General features: G+C 50.3%; 1 protein-coding gene and 1 pseudogene across 1 annotated transcript; both read left to right on the forward strand.

The window, feature by feature from the left end:
- The first annotated feature begins 4,080 nt into the window (after window positions 1-4,080).
- LOC123777970 (sialic acid-binding Ig-like lectin 5) lies at window positions 4,081-12,365 on the forward strand. Its single transcript, XM_045775074.2, has 9 exons — window positions 4,081-4,217; window positions 4,282-4,665; window positions 4,854-5,132; window positions 5,323-5,370; window positions 8,907-9,164; window positions 9,246-9,530; window positions 9,837-9,933; window positions 10,282-10,363; window positions 11,734-12,365. The coding sequence occupies exons 1-9, from the start codon at window positions 4,166-4,168 to the stop codon at window positions 11,914-11,916; spliced, it is 1,668 nt and encodes a 555-aa protein (XP_045631030.2). The 5' UTR covers window positions 4,081-4,165; the 3' UTR covers window positions 11,917-12,365.
- A 1,188-nt stretch (window positions 12,366-13,553) lies between these two features.
- Window positions 13,554-13,654, forward strand: LOC148108313 (U6 spliceosomal RNA; annotated as a pseudogene).
- Window positions 13,655-13,917: the final 263 nt, after the last annotated feature.

Below are 13,917 nucleotides of genomic sequence, written 5' to 3' on the forward strand. Positions count from 1 at the left end.
CTTTAAGAGGAACTCAAGCTGTTACATGGTCCATCTTATTTGGCGCAGGGGGCAGGGACCAGTTTCTAAGGCCTAGAACACACTACCAGCCAAAAAGCCAACACACGCCCAGAGGTACAAACGAATTTGTTTGTTTATTCTATCAAAGGAAGATTTTTTTAAAGGCAACATCATGACCCTCAAAGATACAAAATAAACATGCGTTAGAGATTTTTTATTGCGGCAAAAAACACATAGCATCAGATCTAACCTCTTAACAAATTTTTAAGTGTACTAGTGTTAACTAACGTACTGTGTTGTTCCGAGGATCTCTAGAACTTCTTCACCTTGCAGGACTGAAACTTGATATCCATTGAACAGCAACTCCCCATTTTATTTAACTCATGAATGAGGGAACCAGGCAGAAATTAAACATGCCCAAATTGATATGGAGTAAAGGAATATTGAAATGAATTTGTGAATGCATGTGAAAGTGGCTTGGTGGGGGGATCCGAGTCCCTACCCCCGCCCCCGCCAAGCAGACAGAATGTCTATATATGTCTATGGACAAGAATTATTTGCATTGCTATTAGTTATCCATAAATTATAGCATTTAAAATAGTTCAAAGGTAATAAAATGCTGGAATCAAATAACCCCAGAAGGGTACGCACTAAAGAATACATACTTTTTCATTGCAGATGGCCAGAAATCTTATTTTGTTTATTCTAAATATCCTTACAATTCTTTTTTTTTATTTTTAATTTTAAAAAAATTTACATCACTTTTTTTTTTTTAAAGATTTTATTTATTTATTTGACAGAGAGAGACAGCGAGAGAGGGAACACAAGCAAGGGGATTGTGAGAAGGAGAAGCAGGCTTCCTGCCGAGCAGGGAGCCCGATGTGGGGCTCCATCCCAGGACCCTGGGATTATGACCTGAGCTGAAGGCAGACGCTTAACGGCTGAGCCACCCAGGTGTCCCCAGTTCTTTTTTTTAATAAAGATTTCATCTTTTAAGTAATCTCTACACCCAACGTGGGGCTCGAACCCACAATCCCAAGATCAAGAGTCACATGTTCCACTGACCAAGCCAGCCAGGCGTCCCAATATCCTTACAATTCCTTAAGTAAATATTCGTTGATCACCTAATGTATGCCAAGCATTTTTCTAGCCAGAGTGGATTCAGCAGTAAATGAGAGATACCAGATCCCTTGTGAAGCTTATATTTTAACGGCAGCAGAGACCAAGAATAATTAAGTCGACTATATGTTACTTTTTTTTTTTTAAGATTTTATTTATTTATTTGACAGAGAGAGACAGCCAGCGAGAGAGGGAACACAAGCAGGGGAGTGGGAGAGGAAGAAGCAGGCTCATAGTGGAGGAGCCTGATGTGGGGCTCGATCCCAGAACACCGGGATCACGCCCTGAGCCGAAGGCAGACACTTAACAACTGCGCCACCCAGGCGCCCCTAGACTATATGTTACTTTGATTTGTGATAAGGAGTTTGAAGAACAACAATAGAGAAAGATACAGAGGGAATATGAAATGGTTTATACTCGTCAATGTGTCGTGCATGGATGTTGTCATTGAGAAATTGACATTTGAGTGTGCACACATACACACACACCACAGGTACCTATGTGGACACGGACACGCAACTCCAATGTGCACACACAGAAGACACAGACCTACAGACACACGTGAACTTCAAACATACACACAGACACACACACACAGAGACACAGACACACCTCAAAATACACACAGAGAAATCACACACACACACAGCTCGGACATGTACACACAGACCACAAACACAGCACACACACACATAGGTACACAGACCAAAGAAATACACACACACCACAGACACGCATAAAGACCGCAGACACAAACACACATGCATCCACACAGACACACGTGCCACAGATACACAAACACAACAGACACACTCACACATACTTACACCACAGCCACACAAGACGAGATGTTAGCCATTGGCTCCTCACGCTGGGAGCTTTGCCCTGGGAGGCCTGGGGCCCTGGTTCTCAGGCCAAATAGACCAATAGACCAGGGTCAGCCTTACCTCAGCCCAGCCCCCAGGACCCACCGCTCAGCAGATGGGAGACAGGCGCCCAGGCTGCAGCAGGACGGGCTCAGCCAGCAGAGGGGCCAGCTGGAGCAGAGGCCCACGGACACTGTCTTGTCCTGCGGACAGAAGCGGAAGTGTGCCCGGGGCTAAGTCAGAGCAAGGCAGAGATCAGAGCCAAAAGTGAAGCAGATGTTTCCTCCAATTACCAAACTCGTCCCTTCCCTTCTCCGTCCTTGGGGTGACCCCATCCTACAGACTGGCCACTGGCCACTGTGTGGACTGTGTCCAGGGTGGGCCGCACCAGCCCGCACGGAGCACTTGACCTGTATGAACACGTCCATCTCCTCGAAAACCCCGTGCATCGGTTTACTGGGGTTAACATAACAAAGTACATTGACCCGGTGGCTTAACTAACAGAAGTTCATTTGCTCGCAGCTCTGGAGGCTAGACATTGTGGACAGAACTAGTTCCTTCTGAGGCCTCTCTCCTTGGTCTGTAGGTGGCTGGTTCCCCCCTGCTCATGTGGTCTCCTGTTTGTACAAGTCTGTGTCCTAATCCCCTCTTCTTCTTCCCCTCCTCCTCCTCCTCCTTCTTCTTTTTCTTTAATTTTATTTACTTTTGAGTGAGTGAGAGAGAGAGAGAGAGAGAGAGAATGAGCCGGGGGAGAGGGAGAAGCAGACTCCCCGTTGAGTAGGGAGCCCAATGCATGACTCGACCCCAGGACCCTGGGATCATGACCTGAGCTGACGGCACACGCTTAACCGACTGAGCCACCCAGGCATCCCTCCTAATCCCCTCTTCTTAGAAAGGCACCAGTCCTGTTGGAATGGACCCCACCCCAATGGCCTCATTTTACTTTAATGATCTCTTTAAAGACCTTCTGTCCAAAGACTGTCATGTTTGGAGGTACTGAGGGTTAGGAAATGAAAATATGAATTTTAGGGTGACACAATTCAGCCCGTAGCACCCCGTGAGTACAGGCATCCAGCTACGCACAGAGTTAAACCGCTTCCCAAGACAGCACAGTGACGGAGACAGGCCCGAGCTAGAGCCATCTGGTACACATGATCCCTTCGCTGCAGGCCTCAGATGAGGGAGCCCTAGGGCAGAGCCGTCCACCAGGAACTCCTTACCGAAGGCAGGACTCAGAGTGACCACTGAGGAACGGGCAGGGCCAGACATTTGATGTGCAGGATGGCCATACCCAAGTCTGCAGAAAGTGCCCACTGCTCTCCTCCTATTCTCCCACAGACAAGAATTGAGTATTGCGATCCCTCCATGTGACCGCTGGGGAAACTGAGGCGGGAGGGGAGGAGGGCCAGGCATGGCTGGGCATTCTCCCTCAACATCATGCTGTGTTATCATCTTGCTGCAAATGCCCTGTGGCCTTGTGCGGGCAGCACCAGGGATGTCTGGAGCAGGGGGCTGTGAGCTGGTCAGCAAGCCCCGGACCCCCCGGGAGCCCTGGTCCCCGTCCACTCTGGTCGTGCATATCTGGGAACTCACCTTCTGGCCGCACAGAGCAATGGTGTTTCCCACAAGCCCCAACCTGTGTTTCCACCAGCTCACACTGGACCAACAGCAGCTGGCACGGCCTGGAGTGTCTCTGTCTCCTCGGGTGTTAGGGAAGTTCTCAGGAACAGAGACAGAGTCTGTCCATCTCCGCTTTGACTCCACGGCCCTGCAAGGAGACGGTCTTCATGATGTGGGTGTTGCGCTCATTCATTAATTACACATGACCTCCTACACCCGGGATGGGGGGGAACTGTCCCCATCTTTCATGCCTCAAGTTCCCCTGCTCACCCCTCCTGTGTCCCACAACTGGCAGGACTGACCCTCTGGGGCTTCTAGAAGCTGTAATTGGCCAGGTAGTGCCTGCCTTCCTGGTGGGAACTGAGGCCACAGACAGGGACCGGGGGGCGGTGGATGGCTGGGACCCCATCTGGAAAGTAGAAGGGGTTAATCTTCAAGGTCTATGCTGTCATCAGCAGCATGCTAGCACCAACTTCCTCTTCTGTGGTTAGTTACCTTCCAGACATTAGCCCTGGCCTTCCTACTGGGGCTTCCTCTCTGTCCTGTGACAGCGAAGCACCATGACTCTGGCCCCGAAGTTGTTGCCGCTGCTGCTGTCCCTGCTGTGGGCAGGTGAGTGGGCCGAGGGGCGGGGCCCGGCGGGCGGGGGCTACCGCTGACCCTCGATTCCCCGCAGGGTCCCTGGCTCAGGACTCAGAATTCCGGCTGCAAGTGCAGGAGACCGTGACGGTACAGGAGGGCCTGTGTGTGCGTGTGCCCTGCAGATTCTCCCACCCCGATCGTGGATACACCGACAATGACCCAGCTTATGGCTACTGGTTCCGGGAAGGGAGTGATTACAGCCAGCGTGTTCTCGTGGCCACAAACGACCCAAATCCAGAAGTGCAGGAGGAGAGCCGGGGCCGATTCCACCTCCTCGGGGACCCCCGGGACTACAACTGCTCCCTGGACATCAGAGACGCACGGAGAAGGGACTCAGGGACATACTTCTTTAGGGTGGAGAGAGGGTCTTATGTGAAATATACTTACCTACAGAACCAGCTCTCCGTGCGCGTGGCCGGTAAGGAGTGGGGTCAAGGAGAGGACACGTGTCCCATGCATGGATCCTGAGGGCCCCTGGGGCAGGGCTGGGAAGGGACCCCTGCTCTCCATGCTGGCTGGGGAGGAGACGGCTGGCCTGAGGTAGAGGCTGCTTCTAGGGGCACCCTCAGGGTCCCCCTCCAGGATCTCTGTCTCTCTCCTCCTCAGCTCGGACACAGACACCTGACATCCACATCCAGGGGCCCCTAGAATCTGGCCACCCCAAGAACATTACCTGTAGCGTGCCATGGGCCTGTGAGAGGGGGACACCGCCCACCTTCTCCTGGACCGGGGAGGCCCTCACCTCCAGGGGCTCCAAGACTCCCCAGTCCCTGGTGCTCACCCTCACCCCGAGGCCCCAGGACCACGGCACCAACCTTACCTGTCAAGTGACCTTCCCCGGAGCTGGTGTGAGCACGGAGAAGACCATCCAGCTCAACGTGTCCTGTGAGAGCCAGGCCGGGACGCCAGGGTCCCTGAGGGCTGGGGGTGTTGGGGAGGGGGCGGCAGGGGCTGGAATCCTGGGGAGGAGGGAAAGAAAACACCCATTGGCCCTTTCCCATTTCTGAAGTTTCTGGGGGGAAAGGGCCAATGCTCCCCTTCCTGCCTCTGAAAACATTGACGTCTCTCTGTCCAGATGCGCCCCAGAACGTGACCATCAGCGTATTGCGAGGAGAAGGTCCAGGTAGGGTACAACCTCTCCTCTCGGGCTGTGGTGCAAGTGGCGTCTGTCTGCACCCTTCAGAGCAGAGCTGGGGTTTCAGAACTCGGGTGGGAGAAGGGCTCAGACCAGGTGTGGGGGCAGCAGAGGTGGGGAGCACCCCACTGGCTCCTTCGCTAACACACCGGCCCCTCCCAACCGCTGACCCGGCTCTCAAGGGTGTTGCGTGACCTCCATGCCTGATGGGGGTGGCCGTCCCCCGTGCCCCAGCTACGCTCTCCTCCCAAACCTTGCCCCATTCCCCGGAGGACCCGGACCCTGCCCGCTCCTACAATTCCCTTCCACACTATAATGTTATTGTTGAAAACAGTAAGCATAACATGTGTCTCGGTCTGCTCGGGCTGCCGTAACAAAATGCCACAGACTGAGGGGCTGAAGCATCAGACATTCATCCCTCACATTTCCGGAGGCAGGTCCAAGGTCAAGGTGCCAGCCTATTTGCTCCTGGTAAGAGCTCACTCCCTGGTAAACAGCTGCTTCCTGGCGGTGTTTTCTTCTTATAAGAGCACTAACCCAGGGACGCCTGGGTGGCTCAGTCGGTGAAACGTCTGTCTTTGGCTCAGGTTATGGTCCCAGGGTCCTGGGATCGAGTCCTGCATCTGGCTCCTTGCTCAGCAGAGAGCTTGCTTCTCTCTCTGCCTGCCGTTCCCCCTGCTTGTGCGCTCGCTCGCTCTCCGACACATAAATAAAATATTTAAAAAGATTTTTTACCTAATCACCTCCCAGATTGAACCCTAATCACCTCCCAAGGGTCCATCCAGATGCCTCCAAATACCACCATATTGAAAGTTAGGGCTTGGACATAGGAGCTTGAAGGGAACACGATCCAGCCCCCAGCAAAGAATAAGAATAAAATAGTGTTCGGTACCTGTGTACCTCCCCTCTTGGTGTTTTTTCCGAATACAACCTATGCATCTACATTTAAAAACACACACATACATACACACCATGCTATAGGCACCGCTCTGTACCTTTATTATTTTTTTAAGTTTTTTTTTAAAGATTTATTTATTTTTATTTATTCGACAGAGATAGAGACAGCCAGCGAGAGAGGGAACACAAGCAGGGGGAGTGGGAGAGGAAGAAGCAGTCTCCCAGCGGAGGAGCCTGATGTGGGGCTCGATCCCAGAACACCGGGATCACGCCCTGAGCCGAAGGCAGACGCTTAACCACTGTGCCACCCAGGCGCCCCTATTTTTTTAAGTTTTAATTCAAATTCCGTTAGTGAACATACAGTGCAACCGAAGTTTCAAGTGCACAGTATAGTGATTCATCCCTTCCTTACGTCACCTGGGGCTCATCTCTACAAGTGCCCTCCTCATTCCCCTCTACCTATTTCCCCATCCCCCCACTCCCTTCCTTCCAGTAACCATCAGTTAGTTCTGTATAGTTGAGTCTGTTTCTTGATTTCTCTCTCTCTCTTTTTTGCCTTTGCTCGTTTGTTTTGTTTCTTAAATTCCCCATATACGTGAAATCACCTGGTATTTGTCTTTCTTCCAGTTGACTTATTTCACTTTGCTATTATTTTTTAAAGGGTTTATTTATTTACTTTATTTTTTTAAAGATTTTATCTATTTATTTGACAGAGAGAGAGACAGCCAGAGAGAGAGGGAACACAAGCAGGGGGAATGGGAGAGGAAGAAGCAGGCTCCCAGCGGAGGAGCCCGATGCGGGGCTCGATCCCAGAACGCTGGGATCACGTCCTGAGCTGAAGGCAGACACTCAACGAATGAGCCACCCAGGCACCCCTATTTATTTACTTTAGAGAGAGAGTGCACACACGTGCGTTTGAGGGGGGGAGAGTCAGAGGGAGAGAGAGAGAATCTCCAGGCAGACTGCCCACGGAGCCCAGAGCCTGACGATGCGTGGGGCTTGGCTTGATTCTAGAACCCCGAGATCAAGATCTGAGCTTAAATCAACTTGATCGCTTAATTGGCTGAGCCATTCAGGTGCCCCTCACTTAGCTATTATTTTTTAATAAACTTTTCATGGTGGAGTAATTTTAGGTTTACATACTACAGAGAGTGTCCATAAAGCCCTTGTCTAGCTTTCCTTGTCATTAAAAGTCTTAACACGTCCGTGAAGCATTTGTCCCAACTAAGTAAGTGACGTTGGTACAGTGCTGTCTCTATGAGTACACAGGAAAACTTCATTCTTACTGAGGACTCCGTGGTCTTCCAATTAGAAGTATATTATACTAGAAACCACTTCATGAGTCCCCATTGGTGGAAAGCCATGGTGTTTCCAGAGTTTTGTTAAGGCAAATAATACTTGTATATTTGTATATATAACTTGTATAAACATTCCCCATACATGTGCACATGTCTGTAAGATAATTTCCCAAAAAGTCCCAAATCAAAAGGTATGTTTGTCATTTCTACAGAAAACTGCCAAATCACGCTGCACGGAAGTCGTTCTGTTTCTAATCCCCACCTGCTGAACATTTTCATCCTTGCCCATCTCTTAAGTGAATTCACTGTCATTTAAACTTGCCTTTTGTAAACAGGTTGTGTATCTTTCATTACGTTTAAGAGTCATTTGTATTTCTTTGTGGACCTTTTCTTAATGCTTTGAAGAAGTGCTTTTTACATTAAGGAAATCAGCTGTGTGTTAGTGGAAAGGATTTATTTCCAACTTAATAATGGCCTTTTGATTTAGCTTATGGTGACTTTGTTTGACAAAAACATGGTGTTTTGAGGGGAGGCGTTGGCTTACACTGGCTGGCGAGACCCAATTGTGTCTGTGTTTTCCCAGTTCTGGGTTCAATGACATCTAGTTGGATGCTGAAAATCGGCTAAGAGGGAAGTATTTACGCCAAGGAAATTGACAAATCGGGACTTTCTTTTTCCTCCCCTCCCCTTCCCCCTCCCCAGTGAGCTAGTTAAACACATAGCAGTAAACCACTGTTACATGCATCAATATTTCCTTTCATACCTCTGTCTTTCCCCAACCTGTTAGTATTTTTGAATCCTCAGTAGTGTCATATCAATACTCTCAAACATACACATTCGCTCGAGCCTTACAGACTTTATCTGCTCTTCCCCGAGCATGCAGCGTCATTTCGCGCCCTGCCCATAGCTGCACTTTCTGCACCTGCCTCCAGCAATGTCCTTCCGGGCCAGCTCCCGGCGCCTCTCATGCGCCACTTTAGCCTCTCCTCCTCCAGGAAGCCCTCCAGGAAGCCCTCCCATCCTTAGGGTTCCCCCAGCACAATGTACCCCCATCGCAAAACACATCGTGCTGTTCTATGACATCTGATTCTCGCTCACAAGACTGTGAACTCTCAGACACAACTAAATTAGACAGGTCTTAGTGATCTTAGAGAAAGACAGAATGCACACGGGCCTCTTGGAAAGGCTGTGGTGCCTGTTCTCAGCCCTGACCCCTTCGGCTGACCGAAACAGATTTACATGATGTGAGGAAGAGAGACAGAGAGACAGAGACAGAGAGAGAACACTCCTAGTGAGGGCCAGGGCTTAGCTTTCTTTCTGTCTTGCCAGGACTTGAGGCTCTGGGCAACGGTTCATCTCTCCCAGTCCAGGAGGGCCAGTCCCTGCACCTGGTCTGCGTCGACGACAGCAGCCCTCCTGCCAGGGTGAGCTGGACCCGGGGTAGCCTGATCCTGCAGCCCTCACAACCCTCAAATCCTGGGGTCCTGGACTTGCCCCGGGTGGAACTGGAGGACCATGGGAGATACGTCTGCCGAGCCCAGCACCTGTTGGGCTCCCTGGAAGCATCCCTGAACCTCCTTGTGAAGAGTGAGTTGGAACACGCCTGGGAAGGAGGCCTGGGCCCTAGGGAGCGGGGCCTCCTCTGATCCCTCTCCTGTCTTCCCGCAGATCCCCCGCGGCTGCTCCCCCCCTCCTGCTCCTGGGAGGGCGAGGGGCTGCACTGCCACTGCTCCTCCCAAGCCCAGCCCGCCCCCACCCTGCGCTGGCGGCTGGGGGAGGGGCTGCTGGAGGGGAACCACAGCAATGCCTCCTGGACTGTCACCTCCAGCTCTGCGGGGCCCTGGGCCAACAGCTCCCTGAGCCTCAGCGGGCCTCTGGACTCCGGCCTCAGACTCAGCTGCGAGGCCCGGAACGCCCACGGGCAACAAAGCGTGGCGGTCCTGCTGCTGCCAGGTCAGGGAAATATGAAGGGTGATGCCCGGGGAAGGGGGTGCATGAACCAGGATCCCAGAAGACATTGAGGAGAGAAGTGGCTCTGACTTGGGCAAAGGGGCACTCGAGGTCAGAGTCCTCTGTAGGTTGGCGGGGGAGGGGTTGAGGGAGGGGCTGGGGGAACAGGAGGCTGGGATCACATGGGGGTGCAAAGGAGCCAGTCCTGGGTAGAAGTGGACACACCCCTGGGTCATGGATTCCAGAAGGCCGGATGCTCAGGGGCCTGCGTGGAGGGGCTGGAGTTTACCCTAGGTCTCTCACCTGCAGGGAGACCAGGGCCCACGATGGGTGTGACTCAGGGGGCCATCTGGGGAGCTGGTGTTACAGTCCTGCTTGCTCTCTTTCTCTGCCTCATCTTCTTCGCGTGAGTGGTGGGCCTGGTTTGGGTGAAGCCCTCAGGAGGTTGGGTGGGGAGGGGACTCAAAGAATATCCCAAACTCAAAGCCCAGAGCTGAAGAAGTATGGCAAGGTGACGCAGCCAAAGAGGGGTACAGTTCGTCCAAGTGGCATCGGAAATCCAGCCTCCTGACATCGAGGCTGGGAGTAGTCTGTTCTCCACACGGGGCTCCCGCTGTCAGGGAGGAGGGAACATTCGTTCTCCTCCTGGTCTCTGCAGTCAGACAGCAGCCTTCGTGCCCTGCCTCAGTCAGCCATCCGTCCAGGCTCCCAGCGGTGAGCAGCCAGGCTGAAAGGCCCTGATCTCTCTCCTCAGAGTGAAGACCTACAGACAGAAATCAACCCAGAAAGCAGAGCGCGGGGATGGCGTCCATCCGGCCTTGAATACCGTCTCCCAGGTGCGTGGACAGGGCATCTCTTTCTATCTGGAGTCCCACCTGGACACCTCTCCTGGGATGGGGCCTGGGGCGGCTCACTCAGCACGCCAAAAGATGAGTCCCTCACTGACCCCCCCGAATTTGGTCCTCCCACGGGATTTCTCGACTCAGAGACCCAAGAGCCACCTTTCCCTCTCCCCTCTCCTCCATCTGCCAGAGCCAGTGATGGGCCAAGTGCCACCCATTTCCCTTTTAGCAAAGCTTTTTTTCCATTTAGCCCCTTCCCTGCCGAGCCCTCACTGTCTCCCCCCTGGGTCACTGGCCTCACCTCCAAGACTCCACCTCTCCACCTCTCCTCCCAAGCTTTGGGCAAGAAATTCCCCAAACACCTGTGAGCTTAAAATTTACTAAAAGCCACATTTAAAAAGCAGAAAGAAGCAGGAGATCGATTTTCATGTACATATTATTTAACCCAATATATGCAAAATATTATTTCACCATCATATCATCAATAATCAATGTACAGATTATTAATGAGATAGTCTGCATTCTTCCTCCTTCTTCTTCTTCGTTTCGTACTAAGTCTTTGAAAGCCAGGGTTTTTTTCACACTCACAGCACATCTCCATTCAGAATCACCACGTTTCACGTACTCGGTAGGCTCATGGGGCTAGGAGCCACCGTACTGGACACGTACTCCAGTTTCCTTGGTCTGGTGTTCTGTGACCTGTCCCCTGCTGAGCCTCCAGCCCACTTCCTGCCCCTGCCCACAAAATTAGCTCCTTATCCCCAGGCAGGGCTCGTTCTCTGTGACTTTGTGCCTTTGCATGCATGATTTCCTCTGACCCTCTCCATTTACACTGGCCAGATCCCTAACCACGTTTCACGATCCAGTTTAAATATTCTCCTGTTCTATGCAGGCAGACTGTCATTATGCCTCCCCGTAATAATCCCAGGCCTGTCCCCAGCACCCCGAGAGCCCCTTGGTGGATGGGGCTTCTGTGCCTCAGATCACAAGTTGCAATTAGATCATTTGCACGTGTGTGTGTGTGTGTGTGTGTGTGTGTGTGTGACAATTTGATACTGTCTCCTTGCCCTGATAGGCTGTCTGAGGTCAGAGATCGTGTGTGCTGAAGAGTTTCTTGACCTTGCTTACTCTGTTTTCATATCTGTAAAATGGGGATAACAGTTACATCATCCACGGGGTGGGGGTTGTACGGATTTGATGCCATTATGATGAAATGAATGAATGAATGAATGAATCAATGAATGGATGAATGAATGCTCAGGAAATGGGCATGAAGTGGATAAATGGGTAAGTGTTCCCCAGCCCCCACTTCCCTTCTCCAGACCCAAAGGCCAGCTTCCATGCCTTTCCCTCATTCCACTCAGGATCACCTGAGCAAACCCTGGTCAGACAGACACTCAGACCCCCTGCCTCCAGCTGTGGCCACCTCCCCGTCAGAGAACGAGCAGGAGATCCACTACGCCAACCTCAGCTTCCACGGGCTGAAGCCACACAACTTCCAGGACCAGGAGACCACTGAATACGCAGAGATCAAGATCCAGAAATGATGACCCTAACCCGCCCCCTGCCTCCAGGAGGGCCAGCTCTGACTGGAGCCCGGACGGGACATCTCTGAAGAAATGCACGTCAGGCACTGAGTCCTTAAGACTTGACAGCTCTCTGAGCCAAAGCTTATAAATGGGAATGTGACATTTGTTGGAGTGGCAGAAAGTCACAGTTAGATTCCTGAGTTCAACCATCAGGCAAGCCACTTCACCTCCCCGTGCTTCCTCCCTGTGTTTCCTCCTCTGTAGAATGGGCACGTGGTTCAGTGGGAAAAAATGCACCATTGGCGTTGTTCAGTATATCCTTATGTGTGACGTTTACCTCAGGATGGAGGGACATATCAGCTTTGGAACATGTATTATTTTGTCTTTTGTTTTCTTTCTTCTTTTTGGGGGGAGGGGTGTCATGTATTATTTTTAAAAGTAAATCTATTTCTCAATGTAACTCTCCAGCAGGAGTAGATATTTCCCAATACACGTATCGAACAAAGGATTCATCCATAGTATAAAAAGAATACATAAGGATCTTCCAAAAATCAATAAGACAAAGGCAGACAACCCAATAAAAAAGCGAGATATTCAAAGGGCCCATAGGCATATGGAAAGTTGCGTAATGTCAGCAGCTGTCAAGGAAATGCGAGTAAAGACGCCCATGCCGGGCCACGGCATGGCTAAAATAATAAAAACAGTATGTGGCTAAATAATAATAAAATTATTATTATTTACAGTGTGGCTAAAATAATAAAAAATAAAAATAATAAAATAAATAATAAATAATAAATAAAATAAAAACAAATAAAATTAATAATAAATAAATTAAAATAATAAATAAATAAATAAATAAATAAACAAACAAACAGTGTGGCTAAAATAATAAAAACAGTATCAAGAACATCAGGTGTTGAAGACATTACACTAAGTGAAATAAGCCATCACCAAAGGACAAGTACTGCCTGATTCCAGTTATATCCAGGATCTAAAGCAATCAAATTCTTAGAAACAGAAGGTAGAGAGGGCACAGGGAAGGGAAAGTAGGAAGCCGCTGTTCAGTAGGCAGAGCTTCAGTTCTGTAAGATGAAGCTTCCTAGAGCTTAATGACGAGCATGTAATTAACACTACTGTATCATACACTTAAAAATATTTAAGATGGTAAACTTTATGTATGTGGTTTTTTTTTTTTTTTTTTTTTTTTTTACCACAACAAAAAGGAGTAAATCATAGTGGTTACCAAGGGGTTTGGAGGCAGGGGGAGTGGATGGACAATTAATATTTAACGGGTACAGAATTTCATCCATCCAGGGATGGATGATGGCGATGGTTGGACAAGGTGAATGCACTGAATGCCACTAATTATACACTCAAAACAGTGCACAGTTTTATGTTATGTCTACTTTGCCACAATAAAATTTTTTCTTGAAGAATATCAAGTATGCTTCAGCAGCACAGATCCTTTTTTTTTTTTTAAGATTTAATTTATTTATTTGACAGAGAGAAACACAGCAAGAGAGGGAACACAAGCAGGGGGAGTGGGAGAGGAAGAAGCAGGCTCCCAGCAGAGGAGCCCGACGCGGGGCTCGATCCCAGGACCCTGGGATCACGCCCTGGGCTGAAGGCAGACGCTTAACGACTGAGCCACCCAGGTGTCCCAGCACATACCCTAAAATTGGAAAGATACAGGGAAGATTACCATGGCCCCTGAACAAGAATATCAAGTGTTTCTGAAGACTGGAGCGACAGGAAGTCTCATACGTTGCTGGGGGTCGGTGGGGGGGGTGAGAATTGGCACCACCCCCTTGGGAAAATGTTTGTCACTCTCTCCTAACACTGAGCACAAGAGCCAGCAATTTCCCTCCAAGGTGTGTATCCAGCAGAAGTGCATACAGACGTCCAACAGATGTGCACGAGAATGTTCATGGCAGCTATGGCTGCCGCGGCTGAAAAAATGGAACCTGTCCAGGTGCCCATCAACAGTAAGACAGTTAGACTGCAGAGTACTCATGCAAG

Source organism: Ursus americanus, chromosome 21 (assembly GCF_024610735.1).
Source record: "Ursus americanus isolate L20-20 chromosome 21, mUrsAme1.1.p, whole genome shotgun sequence".
Taxonomy (NCBI): Eukaryota; Metazoa; Chordata; class Mammalia; order Carnivora; family Ursidae; genus Ursus; species Ursus americanus.